Source organism: Pleurodeles waltl, chromosome 2_1 (assembly GCF_031143425.1).
Source record: "Pleurodeles waltl isolate 20211129_DDA chromosome 2_1, aPleWal1.hap1.20221129, whole genome shotgun sequence".
NCBI lineage: Eukaryota > Metazoa > Chordata > Amphibia > Caudata > Salamandridae > Pleurodeles > Pleurodeles waltl.
Genome location: NC_090438.1, coordinates 103,258,687 through 103,277,991, shown reverse-complemented (window position 1 = coordinate 103,277,991; position 19,305 = coordinate 103,258,687). Strand labels below are relative to the sequence as shown.

Here is a 19,305-nt window from a genome sequence, read left to right as displayed (position 1 = left end):
ACCTCAGAAGATTAAAGACTGAGTGAGTCCGTCAGGATTGTAACCTGTGACCATGAAGTCCAACCTATTCCTGGAATGGATGCATTAGTCCGCTGAGCCACCAGATCTGGTGTAATGGGAAGCAAATGTAGGTGTGCCACCTTCCACTGCAGCACGATCCATTAGGAGCACTGATTCCTTCAGGGACATCTTTTAATCTTATGCTTGGGTGCTCTTGTGACTATGGGAAGCTGCATTGGATAAAGTTGAAAATACACCCATGGTAATATGAATTATGTAAACTAATGGTACATATTTTTAGCAACCGACACACTAGATGTTTCTATTTCTTTAATCTTGCTCAATTTACACTCTGGTCTTGAAAATTGCAGTTCACTGAGCGTTTGCGTTTTTAATCCCGCAGGTTGGACAGATGCAGCGGGGCATGGAGTGAACAGCAAGAAGTTAAATTGATGGATGACCAACAAGAAAAGGATTCTGTTACACCTGAGCCAAGTGCAATTCTGATTAATGGGGTGAACGAGAATGGTAAGGTAGCCTAAAATGCCATTGGTTTTTCTCTTGTTGTGGGTGCCTCCGCTCATGAACACAACCGCTAACTATGTGCATTATTGGAACTGTGAATCTGCCTTTTTTTCAACACTTTATTAGCCGTAATTCCTCCAATTATCAGACCTTGCGTAGTATCTTAAATTTGTCGAACTAGAACTCTTAACAAGCATTTACAGTGCAACGGGTCTCGCGTTTGCTCATGTTAGAGCTGATCGCGCTGTAAACTCTTAACCCGACTTTTCACCTATCGGGCAAAAGTGCATTTATGTACATAACCCGAAAAAGTGAAATCAAGTATGTAAAGCGCTCGACTTCTGCCAAGCGAGATCGCGCTGGTAAATTAGAGAAAAAAAAGTCCACGAGCCCGATGGAAAACAGCGAGCGTCGCATGTTTTCTGTACTTGGTCACTGCGCTCGAGGAGGGCTAGCCACTGGAAAAGGCATGACATATGCGTGCCTTCGACTAATGAAAGCAAGCAGATTTTATTAGGGAAGCCAACGAACCAATAAAAAACACTGACGTGATGTTGACAGGGCTCCGAGCCCTTTTCTAAATACAAAAGAGTCTCGCTGCGATACGTATGCGCAAGCGCATGCAACGCAGGCTCGACCCTAAAAAGTGAGCATTTCACAAGTCTGACTTGGAACTTTTCTAGTGAAGCAGTTGTTTCCAGAACCCCTCCCCTAAGTTAGTGTTGGATTGACAGATTCGGTGATTGCTTATGGAGATTTATAAAGCACGTTAGCACCCGGGAAACACATGGCTTCATGCTAGATACAGCCAGGAGTAGTGAATAGGAAATCGCAGTTCGTTGAAGAGAAGGGAACAGATGCCCTTTTAACAGTTTTTTTAATTGAAACAAATTCTCAGCGAAATGATTAGCGATAGAAAGATCATTCTAGGCTTTGTCCCTTAGGTAAGCAAAGGATCTGCCACCCAATCTCGTGTTGGGAATCCTGGGTATTTGCACACATCTTGCGGATGAGGAGCAGAGCAACCTGGGAAAGGGAGAGAACAGTTCACAGGACAATAGCAAAGAGAGAGCTTTCAAAAGGCGGAGCCGACTAATCCACAGTCAGTGCAAGCCATTCAGCTACGAGGGCATTCAGGATCTTTTATTGTATCCTAAAATCAGGGCTGGAACAGAATTTTGCAGTTTACAGGCATTATAGAAGTGAGGAGTGGCTGGTAACGCTTTGACCCCCTACAGTTTGAGCACTGCATTCGATAGTTTTAAAATAATTGAGAAGTGACATCTAGATCAAACTCAAAAAAGGACAGTAGCGTGTTTCACAATACAGCAGACACGAAGTAAGATTGCGATAAAAAGGCTTCAGAGGATGTTTCTTGTGGAGAAGGTTAGGTTCGAGCAGGGAGACCGAGACCACGGGAAAGTGTGGCTTTAGATCTGGACGAACTGGTAAACCAAAGAGGTCCTGGCAAAATTGTTCAAGCCAGCCCCGCTCCCTTCATCTCCTTGCACAAACCCCCTCTCACTTCATGCATTCCCTCCCTCCCGCTCTCTCGGCTCACTTCCCCTCTTCCTCCGTCCAGCCCCCCTCTTTCTTCTAAAGCCTCCCTGTGCCTGCTGCAAAAAACCTCAGGGATCTGGGGAAAGTGACAGAGGGACGGCCCCCTAAAAATGACCTCCAGCGTTTCTAGTACACTGGGGAAATGCCAGGTGGAATAAAATACCTATCCTGCCCTACTTGAAGAGTACAGTGTAGAGAATATAGCAGTCTCCAGAAGGATAGAAGGAAAATGGAAGGCTTAATAATAATACCACTTCATACAAGGCAGAGTTGTGTCCTAGAATAGCTCATGGGCTTCCCTGAATGATCAGAGACTGTGTCTTGACGCTGTGGCCAACCGGGAGGCAGGCAGCCTTGCCTTTGTCGCACTTTTGGTGCAATTGTGATTGTTTATTATGATGTTACTAATGGTGAATGTTGAACTCCCAATGTGGTTGAGAGTAAAAACACTCCCAAAGTCGCACATAGGTAACGCAACCTTCTGCCTCAAGTTTCAGTCATTCTCTCAACCGCCCCTGAACAAATTGCGAAAAAATGAGGGCAATTTAAACATTTAGCATTGCTCTTCACAGAAAGTTGCCTAAAATCAATAGGTTAGGCAGAGGTACCAGTAAAATGTACCAAAATGTTCAGTGAGTCGAGCACACCTGACTCTCCTGAGGAGTGTTAGGAATTCACTCCCCTTCAAGACAACATAGGTATTACAGGCAGGATATAATATCTTGGTGTGTAATTTCACATGGACTGCAATGTTCAAAATATATGTAGCATTACAGATGGATAACAGTGAATTACAGGAATATTTTTCACTGAGAGTCCCAAGTAACAACAGCTGGACCAGGTTTCTCCAACTGGTAGCGTATGAGCAACTGATAGTTTCAAGGCTCGTTTAAGTTTCCGGAACAGATGGAAATTCAAGCCCTGTTGAATAAGGGTGAATCATGTTCTCCAGACTGCAGCTGTCTAGTCAGATTTCTTAAAGCATGTGGAAATGCAGTTATATCCACAGTGATGGAAAATATTCATTGCTGGTTTGTGGCAAGACAGCCGATTATTGCCCTATTTACTTTCACTTTAAGGTAAGCTGACTGATCGAGTAGTAGTAGTTAAACAACTCACTGATAACCTAGAAAATTGCAACTTAGTCGGTGGCAATTAGGTTTCTGAGCAGGTAAGGTGGACTGAAACAGCATTTGCGTTGGGATTTGAGGAGATTCAACAGCCTTATTGTTAGTTGACCTGTCCACTTCCTTCAGAATGGTTGACCATAACATCTTGAAATGGGTGTCTCTACTTGACAGTGGTTTGCACCCTTTCTAAGTAGGGCCCACCCTCACTCTAGTCTTAGTGACAGCTTTGAGCCCACAGTAGTCCTCACAGAACCTAAGTTCAGGGGTGCCATCTGGGGCAGCAGCCTTTGAGGCCAAGACCACTGGACTGGCCCCAGCACTGCTAGAGAACTCTCTCCCCCTTAACAGTAGCATCTTGGAGACCTCTTCCTTGATGCTGGCTTTGACCTTGTCAGTCACCCTGTAGATTTTCTGTACCACATGTAGACTGTCCCCAGTGTCCACATCGTGGGTGAACAAATGGGTGACACATGGAGTTGAGGAAAACAGAGAGGCAGACTGTCCCAGCAACTGACGATAGTCCCTCTGCTGTTCCAAGGTCAGTGTTGTGGAGAGATTCACACCCTCCACACATCCATCTTGCTCTTTGACAAACAGGAGGTCAGGAAGAGGTTTACTCTCCTCCTCCATTCCATCATCTGTTGCCAAGAACATGGTCAGCTCAGACCTCTCAAAATGTGGTTTGACGCAGTTCACATGTAGGACCCTCAAAGAGTTCCTTGGAGTGTGCATGTTCACCACGTAGGTGACATTACTCTTGCACTCAACCACCTCAAAAGGCCCAGTCCACTGCAGAGTGCGAGGCTCCACTGGTACCATGACCTACACTTTTTGGCCACGCTGGAAATTAACCAGAGTGGCATTCTGGTCACAGCATTGCTTCATATCCTTCTGGCTTGCTTCCAAGTTTGCCTGAGTGAGTTTCCTGAAGCATGCAGTCTGGTTTCTGAAGGTAGCTAAAAATTGTCCTGGAGGGACCTACGGGGAGCTTTTTCCCAGCCTTCTTTCACCAGGCTAAGAGGTCTTCCTACAGGGTGCCTGTACAGTAGCTCAGAGGGGCTAAAGCCAAGTCCCTTCTACAGTATCTCCCTGTATGCAAAGAGACGGCATGGCAAGAAGACATCCTAATTACGCCTCATGGAGTCTGATAGACCTATAATCTTGCCTTTCATGGAACAGTTGAACCTTTCAACCAACCCATTTCCTTGGGGGTTGGTAAGGAGTGGTGAACTTGTAGGTCACTCCACACTCCTTATACAGAGACTTCATAAATGTGGATATGAAGTTGGTACCCCAGTCGGATACCACCTTCTTGGGGAACCCCATGCGGGAAAAGGTCCCCATCAATGCCCGGCCCACCATGGGTGCCGTCACTGACCTCAGAGAGATAGCCTCCGGGTACGGGGTGGAATGGTCCACCAAGACCAGGATGTACCTGTTGCCCATGGCTGTCTTGGGGTCAAGTGGCCCCACAATGCAGATCCCCCACCTGCTCAAAAGAGATGCTCACAACGGGGAAAGGTTGGAGAGGAGCCTTGCATCTCTTGACACTTTCCTGGCAAGTCTGGTAAGACCTACAATGCACATCAGAGTGCCTTTACATTTGGGGCCAGTAAAAGTGGGTGACAATTCTCTCAAATGTTTTGTCCTGCCCCAGATGTCCTGCCAAAGGCACATCATGAGCCAGACCAAGTAGGAAGGTTCGAGTACCACCAGAACTTGGGCTGCCCCAGGCTCAGCAACTTTAGGCTCGCTATACAGGAGACCATTCTCCCAGTAGATCCAATATGATCCAGACTCTTTGCCAGGGAACCTGTGCCACCTTATACTGCCGCTCAGCGTTGTCCACAGTAAGTACTTGGTGAAACACATTGGGGACCACTTGCTCTTCAGACACCAGGTGACACCTGACAGTAGTCAGGCGAGAAGGGCATCCTTCTTGGTTGAGTTGGTGAGCCCCTGGGGATCCCTAAGGGCTGTCAAAGTGTCCCTTTCCTCTATCTCAAAGTTCTTCCACAGACCCTCCCCCCAGTGCACCTCAGGGACTCCTTTCACGTGGAGAGCTGACTCATACCCCTTAAACCACAGGTGTTTGTCATCCTCCCTTTTATAATCGTTCACTAGATCTTTAGGAATGTGCACCCTTCTTTCAACTGCACAGGAAGTATGCTGTCACCATTCGTACTGGGTACGGCCTGCTTGGCCTTGAGGTCCAGCTCCCTCAACTTGTGAGCCAAAAGCAATTTATTTTCCTCCAGAGCATGGGCCCTTTCCCTCTCTTGTTGCTCCAGTTCAAACTTTTTGCTTTCTGCTTATAACCTGAGTCTCTCAAGCCACAGCACATGCTCACTTGCCTGTCGCCTGTCCTCCAGCTCCTCTGGGGACAAAAATCTGGATGGCAACCTGCTGCCACTCTTAGAGGATACTCTCCCTATAGGCAGCTGATGAGCTCCAAAGTCCCCTTGTTGGTTCTGTGTACCTCCACATCTTCATTCTCAGTTTCCCTAGCTTCTCTTGCTGCCCACCAGGCCCCCTCAGCACCTTTTGAAGCTCCTCTTTCCTAGAAGAACTCTTCACAGGACAATTAAGATACTTGCACAGCTGTTTTTGTCAAGGCACTGTGTAGGGTTGTCAAAAATGTGTAAAGTATTTGTGCGTGTATACACACACACACACACCCCACATTCACTCCACACACACACACACACACACACACACACACACACACACACACACACACACACACAGTGAAAACACCACAAAAGTAATATACACAATCAAAGATACACATTTTGAAAGTTTAAATCTCAGGAAAGCACTTAAAAGCACAATAGCTCCAACTGGGGCTATCACGATGTCGTTGACGGAGTCGTTCAGAACAGTCCAGTGCCAGTCAGAGAGTGAGAACCAGTCATGGAGTCTCATGCACCTTGGAAAACGATGAAACAAAGATGTTGCATGGAGTCAGGGAGGTGAGGCGTCGCTGGAGCCGGTGTGGCTTCGCTGCCTTACTGCTACCGGGGAGGTGAGGCATCGCTTCTTACTGTGAGGCAGGGGTGGTGAGGCGTCTGTTCCTTACGGTCGCAGGGAAGATGATGCGGTATCAGTGATGGTTCCTACGGTCGATGAATGCAGCAGGTCAAGACGTGCGGCTCCAACTTCACGGTGTCAGAATCACACCAAGGGGTCATAGGTGTTGTGGCGGGGTCGGGTGTCCCGGATGTCGCAACATGGCACTTAGGACTCATGCTGTGGTGGGACTTCATAGGCGCTCCAATGGCATCCGGCCTGCGGCATCGGTCATTGCACTCAGTGGTGAGCACGGCCCCTGGTGCAGACAGCAGTGCGGAGTCAGACAGCGGCATCAGTTCCAAAGTCACTCTGGAGTTGATGCACTTGGTTTCTTCTTGGTTTCACCAGAACTCACTTCCAAGGGCACAGGAACTGGATTTGGCACCACTTGGCAAGTCAGGACTCTCAGCAAAAAAAGTCCAGGTGCTGACAGATGTCCCGGATGTCCCTGAGACTTCTAACAGGATTGTTGTGACCCTGACCAAACTAAAGCTAGGCATAGTCACAAGTGGTCTTTGGCAGTTGCAGCCCTCAGGTTATTGTGTATAGCAGATAGAGCCCTATCTTGGCCTTCAGCAAACTGCAGTTTTAGCCCCTGTCTGGGTTTATTGCATTAGGCAGAGTGAAGCCCGAACTGGGCCTTCTGTGGTTAGGTGAGTGGAGCCCCAACCAGGCCATTGGCATTCAGCTTCCCATTAAGAACCAGCATGAGAGACCAGGAGAGCCTTGAGGCACGAGGGCCCTGGCAAATGGTTCCTATGCTGCTTCCTGGGCACCCCACATCTACTGGGGATGCATTGTACCTCTCTATTGTTTCAACAGTCACTCCTACTGCACAACCGCGCAAGCTCCTTCTATCTCTCAGCAGGCAGATACCTAGGTGCTACAGGGCAGCTACACTACTAATCCAGCAGGAAATCCAGACTTGCAGTGATGAGCCCTCACTTCTGGGAGGCCGGCTGCCAGGCAGACACCATCAGTCTTTTCAGTGCTCAACTGAGCACTCCTTTCCTTTGTCATAAAAGACTTGTGCCTGGAACACAGTGGGGCAAGTTGGAATCCAACTTTTATACAACTTCTAAAGTGGGTATGTGGATCCAGTGCCTGAAACTGTAGAACCAGCTATGGATGGTTCTTCTTTCATGTGTCATTTCCACGCTGTTCACACTCTACACAAAGGCTGGTCTGGACTTTTCACACAGCAGATAGCACAGAGTATGTCTACTTCTTGTCACACCTACGACATTGGCTCAAAAGAGTTGTGAGGTTTCAACGTTTACTGTAATCAGCGCAGCTGAAGAAATAAACAAGGGATGACAAACGAACAAGCCTCACCTAGAGACTTCCACACCTTTTGCAATAGACTCTTCAGTCCCACCCCTCACCCATAGGGTTCTCCAAAATGGGTAGCACCATTAAGACTAATAATCTTGATAACACTAGGGCTTATGGAATTTGTAAAAGCAGCCAGTGTCCTTTCCTCACTCCTGTGCCTGTTTCCCCTCCCTCCAGCTACAGTAATACAAACAATATACTTCCACTGCCTGAGAGCACAGTCCTCACTCTCCGTTTTGTGCTAGACAGACCAAGAGTATCCAAAATGGCTCCCACTTACCTCCATTGCAATGGCTTACTCACACCGTGTGTGTGTGTTACACTTGCTGCACATACAAACATGCTTAACACACACTTAGGAGTCAACTCAAGGGTCTGAGCATTCACACAGGTAGACCAGTTCTCATCTTCAATGACACAGATAAAATGTTCTGATCACAATATTACTTCTTTTAATCATAAGTGCTGCCACAAAGCTCTTTGTGCTGTGCTCATGATAAGCACAGTCCTGAGTGCACCCATCTAGGCCACAGGACAGGTCCATGACCCCTTGTAGTTAGGAACATGTCAAGGCCTCAGTGCACACACTTAGATTATTGTTGACACCAGGCAATATTAAATGTCAGGATACTAGATATACTTTTGGGCTGTCAGGGCAAGGGAACATGCCCGTATACCATTCCAATCTCAACAGTGCTCACTTGAAATATTTGTACTGTCTGTACCGAGGCTATGAAAAGAAACCAGAGGGAGGGCTGCACAGTGTTGTCATAAATGACCTAATTTCAAGTGCCATGTGTAATGTTATGAATGCTGTCATTGAACATGTCATGAGTGATGTATTATGCGAGGGCATAAGCAGTTCATGGCGAGAGTGTTAATTATAGTTACTTCATTTAACTATAACTGGTGAATTTCATTCTATTTGTATTTTTAAATGTTATGTTCTAACTGACATTTTGACCTAACTATAACGTCACTGTAATCTTTTTTTTTTTTTTTTTTTTTTTTTATTCTACGTTTTTTAAAATAGAAAGTAGCATAATATTAGCATACTTTTTTTTAAAGCAAATGATTTTTTTAACCATATCTTATTCTACCAAGCCTGCACTGTGCACGGCATGGACACAGGGCTTGACCTGCTGCCAGTCCCTGAGCCTAACCCCTCATGGTCAACCAACCCAGCTGCAGGTATAGCTTTCGGCCTGTGGCCAGGCCTTGCACCCAACCCCCCCTTGTTTGCAACCCTGAGCCGGTCACTACCAAACCCCCTTTGGGTGGGAAACCACGGGCTGGGCATAGCCTTCCTGGTTTGTATGGTAAGGTATGGTAAAAAATAAATAGTTCATGCTAAAAAATAACCCTAGAATGTTGTTTTCTTTTCCTGGTGCCGTGGTTCCGCTGTGAAATCATAAGCATAAAGCATTATTTTTTTAATTTGGACCTCAGGAGATAGGGCTTCCCCGCCACTACACCCAGGGGATTAGACTACCTCTACCCTGACCCCCTAATGCTTTAATTGTTGCTTATATGGGATTCAAGTCCCCAGGTCCGAAGACAGAAACACACATTTTTCTCCAGGTTGTGGCCAGCTAGTCAGATCGTGTCGTTTGACCTCGCAGAACCACGGATCTCCGCGGTGAACCTGCGATTCCATATTTCTCAAAAACTACACAGATTTACACCAAAAAGCACACTCCCTGGGTAAAGATCTAGTTTTCTGTCAAATTTGGTATAGTTCAGTTCTTCAGTTTCTTTTTTCTTTTTTCTTTTTTCTTTTTTCTTTTTCTGAATCACCGTTCAGTTTTCCTATGGAAAATTGCATGGGCAAAACACGTTTTGGGACTACTCCTTTTTCTCAGCCTCCGCTGGACGGATCACGCTGAAACTTTCCAGGAAGGAGGCGAGTTGGATGAGACTTTTTTTTAGTTTTGTGAAGATTCGTCAAACAGCTCCAAAGTTATTAAAAAAATAATTTTCTATTGAAACGTGGTCCTAAGTGTAACTACCATGTGATGACTGCCACTGGGTAATAATCACGTAGCAGTGCTTTCATCCTGGAACTCTGCTTGGGAAGCATTGGAGCTCGGAGCGAGATGTCTTTAGCTAAATCATGGCTACGTGAAAAGCCTTGTTTTATGGTGGCTGCGGTTACACTATAAACCATGATGTGATTTTGCTTTGTTTTTCATAGTAAAAGAAGGAAGAAAGCCAAAGGCGCTGGAGAGAAATATTAAGCATCTCTTTTACCATCAAGGTGGTAATTTCAGTGTTTTGTTGATTAGGTGCTATCTAGTTATGAAACCATTTTTATTGAGTCTAATGGTATGGTGCAAGTTTATCAAATATCGAATAAGTATAAACAAATGTATCAATTCATAATTTTCACATATAACCCCTTTATTCGCTCCTTCATTCAATGTTTAACAGTTATTACCCCATGTAATATTATTCATTTTATTTGTGTGTGTGTTGTGTGCAGAGCCTAAACCTCTTTCCTTAAAACTATTGTAATTCATACTGAATAAAATGTATTCTAAAATTGCTTGTATTTTACCTACGGTTCCCAATGTTTTCACCATTTGTTTCTCGGATTATTGTTTCCTCTTGAAGCATTAAATCATTTATTTTCGCTTTCCATTTAAGGAGAGTTGGAGGCTGCTCCCTTTTCTTGTGCAGTAAAGGATTTTCCTGTCTGGGTCCTGTTAGGCAAGTTGTGACGTCATCTCATTCCTTTTTGCTTCGTACTAATGAAACCAATGCCTATGAAATCTATTTTCCTATATGAGCTAAATGAATCTATATTGCCTGTGGCGTTTTTCACATTTTCAGAGATCTTCAGCACATTGCAGCCAACATCATATCTTCTCAGATACCTTCAGCAATAAAATACTGAGGTGTCCAGTGTAAGTGAAACTTGCACAAATACTGGATTTGTTTCAGATTTGCTCCAGTTAGTCCTGTGCATTAATTGATGCACGCACGACCTTTCACCTGAAGGATATTGATTCCAGCTTTCTCCTCATCCATCACATAGCTAAGAAGATGTAGAGTAGCAAGAGCGTGGTACAGATTGGACAGGTAGGAAGATGTGATATAGCCTCCGTTTTTTTCTTGCTTTGAGAATTTTGGATTGTCCCCTGTCCTTAACATTTTCACCCCACCGGCTCTTCATTTCACGATATTTAAAAATGCCTCCCTCGAAGGCGGATCGTACTATGCTCTCAGCTCCCCGAATGACCTAAATTCTTCTCCTTTCAATGGTTGCCCCAGCCAGTGTGCCACAATCTAGCCAAACTTGTGATGCTGCTTTCATAATTTCCTCTGGGTTTCCTTAGTGCATATCTATGCCAGTGGCACTCTGTCATTATTTCCTGGAGGCTTGCTATATTTTGCAGAGTCCTTTAATGAGTTAAAACATGATTTGAAAACAAATACTATAGATTTTCACATTTGAATGAAAATCCTTGCAGGTTGTTTCCCCCCCTCATTAATTGTAGCCAACTAATAACAAAGATTACTAAATTCAAATTATGTAGAGCTACACCAAGTAGAGGTCTGTGCGTTGAATGTTTATTCAGGTAACAAGGATATTAACAGCCCATCCACCTGGCTTCTCTCCAGCCGTCCGGCCGCCGTTTCAAACCATTACATTCCTCCTTGGAATTATTGTACACCGAGAGCCAGTGTTCCACTTCATTTACCACAATACATATAATATACATATAATATATAAACGTGAATATATAACACATATGTTGTTCTAACAATCTCTAAAGATTTTCCAACTGCTACAACCTAGTAGGCTTCGAAGTTTGGGCTAGCGCAGGGTTCTGCAGAGTCGGTTCTGGAGAGCCGGGTCCATGCCAGATTTTTAGCATATCCACATTTAGAAACAAGATGTTTCAGAAATCTACATTTTTATAAATGTGGATATGCTAAAAATCTGTCATGGACCGGCTCTCCAGGACCGACTTTGCAGAAACCTGGGCTAGCGCAATCTCGCTCCGCTCCTCGCTGCCCCGGCTCCTACATGCTGATTTTAGCAGTTTTGCAGATGAATCTTATTAGTGTAGTTATCGTGTCAAAAAGTCTCCTGGTCATGTGCACTGGTATTGTTTGGGGAAAAAAAGAAAATGTGGAAAAACGTAGAGCTTAATAAGAATAATCCTTTTCTGGGATTCTAACATTTATTGTCTGTCGAATTAAGGGTTTGTATAGGTCGCTCTGACGCAAACACTCCCAAATATTTAACTGTTTAAAATACGTTTGCTTTTGGACGACCTTATGTAAAATGTTCTCTTTTGCTTGGCATAGCAATGTTTAGGTTTTTGCTGTGTTTTCAGTAAGTATAAATCGCCTTTTTCTCCTTCCAGATATGTTAGCATTGCTCTGAATTTTCGCAGTCTGAAATTTGTTCTGAGGCATTCTCTTGGATCGAATTGTACTTTTCTTGTTCCAGGCCTCAACCACATTTAAAAATGTTCCTGGTTCTGAAATTGACTACTGGCTGCAGATTCCTCAACTTGTGAATTTCCTCAGGTGCCAAACAGGATCCTAGAATCTTTTGCCAGCAAATCCCTGGCTGTCGGCAGGTGGCATTGTGCGGTTCCACATCGTATCCGTCCCACCTTGGATATGACATAGGAGACCTCATATATGTGGCACCTCTGCGCACTGTCAGTGCGTTCCTTTCCGCGTGTTTCAAGTCTGGTCCGGAGTTTCTTGAATCCTTTTCTTCTGACAGAAAATTGTTCCTTCACATTTTTCATTAGAGTGTGAAAACCTGTCTCCCCCTAAAACTACAGGATTTAAGCCATGATGAGACTGTCAATGACACCAATGACGTCTGTGTTTGGTGTCTTATATCCATATATGACTCAGCTTCATGTGAGTGCTGCGTGAAGATGTATCTCAAGGCCATCTGAAACCACAAAGCAGAACTCGCTGAAGTTTGTAAGAAGTCGAAGAAACGGCTCCAGTAGGTAAAAAAAAGTTCAATAAATACAAAAGGCCTAAACAGGGTTTTTTGTTGTCCCAGCAAATCCCATCATTCGATTTGTGCAATGTCCCAGGCAACACTAGGCTGCAGAGTCTTTCCCCTGATTTGGAAACAATTCCAGCACTGATCCCAATGCTCCTGACTTCCCTCTGGCCATCGACAATGCTACAACAGGTCCACGACTTGAAGGAGGCATTAGAAACATATTTTGTGCCCCACCAGTTCCCTCTCAAGCGTCTTTGGACCCCAAGGATCCAAGGCGGCTTCTAGTTGGGTTACTGCTGGTGGATGTTCCAATTGGCCTTGCTCAGAGGCCGACCTCCTCTTCAAGCATGGCACCGCAGTCTCCAGACGTAGTGCAACATCCAACATCACTTTCTGCACTATGACCAATGCTGCAAACCCAATGCCAGAATTGGATCCATAGGCATATCAGACTCTGAAGCCCACCCTTCACCACAGAGACCACAGCAGTTTGGACCCAGAGAGGGATATTCTTCATGATGATGAAGATGATGAATTTGATTACAAGATTTATGATGAGCCTTATTTGAATGGAAATGTATTTGATGACTTGCAGGTGGCCACTGGCCCCAACACCTCTCCAGACATTGGCCTATCCACCTCAAAGTCAACCAAGGCAACGGATGAGTCAGTTTCCTGTGCAACAATGCTTTAGGAGGGTAGCAGTTGTATTAGACCTCACCCTTCCTCAGTGTAAATTAAAAATAATGTGTTCAAGAGGTCCTCAATCCAGGACAAACCAACAAGAACCTTTGCTACCTTTCAAAGAGGACCTCACTGATGTGCTAGTGGTTATCTGGACGAAGCCGGGATCTTATCCTCCATTAAATAAACAAATGGCAAGACAGCATAGACCCACCACCAGGGATCCTGGTTCCTTATTTCAGCATCCAACCCCGGAAAGTATAGTCTGTCTTTTAACACTTGGGCATGACCGACTGCCTGGGTATGGTGGTGGGGACCAGTATGGTGCTACAGCACCATACCTGAATTTGCTCCACAGGCTTCTCGTCGGACGTACAACAATCCCTCATGTACATGCTCTTCTATGCTGTTTGGAGGGAAGGCTGATTCTACCTTAGAAAGAGCAAGAGAGCAAAGTCACCACTCGCTCTGTGGGTCTAGGTACACTTATTCGGCAGACCCCACAAAAACCACGCATCTTTTGAGACTTTGGCAGGGGATATTACCAGATGCAGCAGCAACACTTCCCCCAACAGCAACAGGTCTCCCATACCTTTTAAGGTAAAGGCAGAGGATCAGACTGATTGGGTCCCCAGGGGCAACATTCTACTCAGACACTAGCCCTCCTCTTTTAAACTGCCCTCAGCAGCTTACAATCGCCTAGTGGGAGGGTGTGCCACTTTCTACCTTCTTGGGTGGAGAAGCATCACTTCTGACCAGGGGGTGCTCCAGCTCGTGGAACGCAGGTATTATTTACCCAAAAGATCACTTGTCCATACTCAACAGATATATTCAAGCTCTCTTGACGAAGGGAGCAATTGAGAGGGTGCTGGCATCAGAGATCGGTACCGAAAAAAGGCAGGGATGTTCGCCCTTTCCTCGATCTATGGAAGGACAAGTTCAAGATGCTCACCCTTGCTCAAGTTCAGTCGGCCCTGGATCCAGGAGACTGGATAGTGGTATTCAACCTGCAGGATTTCTTTTTTCCAGATCCCCATCCTGCAATCCTACAGATTATATCTGCTGTTTCAGGTAGGCAAAGAGTACTTTCAGTTCTCTGCACTCCCCTTTGCCCTGACAAGAGCATCTCATATGTTCTCAAATGTGATGGTGGTGGTCGCAGCCCATCTGCAGAAGCTGGGGATATGAGTCTTCCCATATCTCGACAATGGGCTACTGAAGGCAGATCCCTTTCAAACAGTCCTAAGCCACCTTCTGACAGTGGCTGGCCTGGTAACGTCATTGGGTTTCTCCATCAACGTGCACAAGTTTCACGTGACTCCTTCACAACATCACCCCTTAATCGGAGCTATCCTGGATACAATGTTGTTTTGAGCCTTTCCTCCCTCGCAGCGAGTCCAGGACATTCGGGCTATTATCTTGATGTTGAATCTTTTGAGTACTTTGAAGGATGAAGACACATTTTGAGAACACCGTATTTATTTGAGGCCTCATTGAAAGATGATGATCAACTAGGACTCTAAAGACTCTTTGCATCCGGCTTCGGTGTTGGTAGCACACCCATCTCTGGGGGGCAGTAATAGCTGGAGCACATTACGGGATTTTGATTTAACACAACAATTTTGGTCTTCTCAGCATTCAATTTTAGATGATTGTGTCTCATACATATACTGATAAGACTTATCATATCTTTAAAATCATCCTGTGCTGGGCCCAGAGTATGAAGCTGAGGTAAAATCTAGCAGTCATCTACATAATTAAATATCCGACAGCCTTTCTTGGACAGCTCCTTTATAAGCGGTTGAATAAAGATGTTGAAGAGATGAGAGAATGGAATCCTGTGGGACACCGCAGTCGATCTTTATCTCTCATGCCCTAAATGGGACAAGTTGAACTGCCTGCATCCTATTCAGCAGAAAAGAAGCAAGTAAGTTTGGAGCATCTTAGTAAACCCTGCTTCTTGCAACTGGACCAATGGCCAGCCATGTCAAAGGCCACAAATGAATCGACCAAGATCATATTTGGAGTGTGGCCATCATCTAAATCCTTTCTCAGGTCATCAGTGACTGATAGAATCACTGTTTCCGTATTGTGTCAGGGTCGGAACCCTGCTTGATAAGGGTCTAGGAATTTTGTATCTGAAAGATGGGTGCTCACTTCTGGTGCAATAGGAATTTCCAGACTTTTACCACGGAAGGGGACATAGGGGCACTAGTGAGATAGGACAATAATTCTTCAGCATCTTTGGCAAGTTAGATTTTTTAATAATGGCAATACTATAGCTTTTTGCAATAGTCAAGCACCATACTTGTCTTCAGGAACAAATTTAAAAGCCACGTGAGAGGATCTGTGATGGTTGGAGTCATCCAGGGCAGTACTAGGGGAGGGGGGGTCATGGATCACACAGAGATCTAGATTTTACGTTAATAAAAAGACGCTGTACAGCTTCATGATCTAATCAATTAAACCTGTTTAGCTTGATGATATTTCCCTCAGTCTCCATCCAGTTTTGTTCCAGAGGACGGATGTCTAGTTTAGAATCTTTAATTGTCTTAATTCTTTCTACACAACCACCATGGGGTACTGCAACAAGTAGGGTGGCGTGAAGTCCTGGTGCTTGTTACAGAAGGCTCTGCACCTGTAGAAGTGGCTGAATGCTCAGGACATCTTTATCGCACAGCACCTGGCAGGACCTTTAAATGCCAGGACAGACTAACTCGGCCAACGTTGCCTAGCAAATCGCAAATAGCAATTACACTCTGAAGTGGCACAGGGCATCGTCCAGCACTGGGGAGAGCCCTGGCTTGCTCTATTAACCACCAGAAAATGTGCAGTGTCAGAGCTTTTTAGCGTTGGAGTCCCCAAGGCACTTTGCACTTAGCAGCACCTTCAGGATGCAAGGAGGATCAGGACTCTAATACCCTTTTCCACCCCATGTCTCCTGCCCAGAGTACTGAAAAAGATCAGGAAAGACCAGGCCAAAGTTATTCTAGTGGCTCTGGACTAGGCGAGGAGTGTGCAGTTCCCGGAACTTCAGGCCCTGATCACATGTCCTCCTGTCCGACTGCCCTTTCAGAAGGCCAAGTTCTCCACCCTAGCCTGCACAATCTGCACCTCTATACATTGAGATGGAGTGGCGACATTTGATGGCTTTCGACTTTCTTCCTGAAGTGATTGGTGTTATCCTGGCAGTCCAGTGTTCATCTACCAAGACTGTATATGCCGGACACTGGGAGAAGTTTGTTCTTTGATGTACCTCCCTTAACATCCAACCCTTACATGCATTGTTGTCTGTTTTTCTCCTGCTCTGTATTGAGCCCAGCAAGCCTTGGTGTAGCCAACGTTAAGGATTACCTTTCTGCCCCTTTCGAGCTGATGCTTATGTTCTGCCAATGCCATTTATGCTGAAGTGGGACCTTAATTTGTTTCTTACTTACCTGATGGACACTCATTTTGAGCCAATGCATAGTTGTCCTCTCCATCTGCTCAGCATGAAGAGGGCATTCCTTGTCTCCATAATATAGGCTATATGAGTCTGTGAACTGCAGTTGCTGTTTGCAATACAACCATCCACCTTGTTTTTCTCGGACAAGTTGGTCCTTCGAACAAAACTGCATTCCTACAGTAAGTAATGCAAGGAGGGTGTACTTTTCTTGTCCTGATACATTTTCTTTGAGAGATTCTGTGATCCATGGGGTTAAAGACGTATAATTTCTGCCACCACCTGTGGCCATTTCACACCCTCCGGTATCCCTAAAATTAGACACATCTCCTCTCTGGTCGATTCTAATTGTATGATGGCCTGTACCTTGGTTTTGCACTCTTGCTTTGGCTTAGCTGTTTTCAAGTGTCTGTCTCGCCTAAAAACCATACAGAGTCCTTTCTGCTTTCAGCGCTCCTTGATGGTCATCCAGCTTTTTTTTGTTTTTATCACTCCTATCACTCCTATCAGTCCTAATATTTTGCCCAGGATTAACATCCAACATATGCACGTTGTTACTGACATGCCCTCGCTTCAGTGTTGTTTGCCAGTCCCTAGGGCAGCTCTACACTGGCTTCCACCTGGTTTTCTAACAAGAGCAATACTTAAGCTACGTTTGCATTGTCATTTATTGTATCCTTTCCGGACATTTTCTCAGCTATGAGTAGCCTGTCCTAAAGCCTTTCTTGAATTATTATTAATGTCTCTGCTATGATGAAAGCCTTTCTTGAATTATTCTTGATGGAGAGAGTTGTAACTAGAGCAGTGTGAGTCTGAGAGAATCTCTGCTCAAGCCCTGGTAGCTGTGCCCTGAACAGTAGTGTAATCCCCAGAGATGTGCATCCTAAATTCAAGCAGTACCAACAGTTTCAGAGTAAAGAACACAATAGGATTCTCAACCCAACTTACAAAACTGAAGATCATTTAATAAACAAAAATGCATTTTTGAGTGTGCGCCTGAGCAAGATCATTAGAATAGGTTAAGAGATGTAGATTTTTAAGTCAAAAGGTGCCCAGAGACATGCAGCCAGGTACGGTGGCCAGCTTGCCGTGGTGTCCACCCCACCCTGCACATGGACTAAAACTGTGTGAAGCAGGGTTTGGACACCTATTTCCTGCCTTTCAAACAAAGCCAGAAACTTGCTGTAGTGTTTGGCTTTTCTGCTTTGTGCTTTTTTTTTTTTTTTTAACATTGCCTGAAGCTCAGTCAGGCACAGAATATTTGTCAAATCCAACATCTAAATCGCTCTGACTCGCGAGTTGCGTACCGAGATTGATTTTGTTTCAGGGTTCCTTTGGTTTTTCTAGATGTCAGGGTCCCGCTCACACTGCCCCTTGGGTCGCCCATCTTTGTGGCGAGGCGCATGGAGCTGTGGAAAGTATTTTGCACAGTGCGAGTTTTTGATCGTCAGAGAGCTGATTCGAGAGTTTCAAGAGGGCAAGTAAAAATGGTTGCATCCTTAACCCAGCTAACCACATTGTCTTAAAATTTGAAATGTAATTGATAAGATTGACTCACAACTTTAAAGCCCTCTTGGCTATTTGCTGTTACATTTTCTATAGTATTGGTTAATGTTTCTTTTATGTTCACTTCTTCCACTGTTTTAAGGTTTCAATCCGTGGTCTCATAGTAGACTGTGAAGACTTCTTTGATGTGTATTTTATCAGTAGTTTTGCTTCTTCGTATTCTTTTTTTTTTTGCTTTTCTCTTTATTCGGATACTTAGAGAAATAGGGTAAAATATGCTTAATAAATGCCTTTTAATTCTAAAAGGTACACAGATGCATAACGTGTACCTCTATGTATTAGTCTAATGACAGAGCAAGTAACTATAAGTATACATGCCAACATTTCAAGCTAGGAAAGTGGGAGATAAAAAAAAAATAATAATAGGGAGAATATATTTCCCCCTTTGACTTCTAGGGAACGCGAGGCAATTTCAGGCTGGAAGACAAAATAATGCCATTTTTAGCTTCAAAAGTTGGGAGTCTCTCGCCTGAATTGGGTCTGTTGGCATGAATGCTGTAAGTTTCAGAGATATGAGCAGGACAGGTATTTGTATTATGCCTCTTCGTCCTTCTATTTCTTTACTAAACCTAGATTTTGTTAGAGACATAGTTGTTGTCACTTTGTTAAGCACTCCTGCTCTCTGTAAGACGCAGATCTGCTGAGCTTGTGACTGTGTTTCTCAGTCTGAAGGTCTGAAGGTTTAGTGTGTATGTGCGAGTCAGTGAAGTTGTGCACATTTGTGATCCTACGTGTATTTTGCTTTACGTTTTAGTTGATTGTTATTTTTCCTGGTTAATAGGTTTATGTGCTTTTGTATTTTTGTTTTTTTACAAACTCAGTACTATAAATTGTGACGTCATCGATTATGTCAGTTATGTCATCAGTGGTGTTTTGTGCGATGCAATGCACAGCACGGAGGACAAGTTGTGGTTTGCACCACAAACCATAACTGGTGAATTTCAGTGGTTTCAGACATTTGAGCCCGAACTATACCTTAGTTTCTAAGTGATTTATTGTATGTC

At 44.6% G+C, this 19,305-nt stretch overlaps 1 protein-coding gene across 6 annotated transcripts in view; it reads left to right on the top strand.

Moving 5' to 3' along the window:
- NEXMIF (neurite extension and migration factor) overlaps nt 1–19,305 on the top strand; it is an 801,617-nt gene that overhangs the window by 764,055 nt on the left and 18,257 nt on the right. For all 6 annotated transcript variants that reach the window (XM_069210975.1, XM_069210943.1, XM_069210949.1 and 3 more), the window contains one exon: nt 404–528. In XM_069210975.1, coding sequence (XP_069067076.1) covers nt 404–528 — 125 coding nt within the window. The remainder of the gene's footprint in view (nt 1–403; nt 529–19,305) is intronic.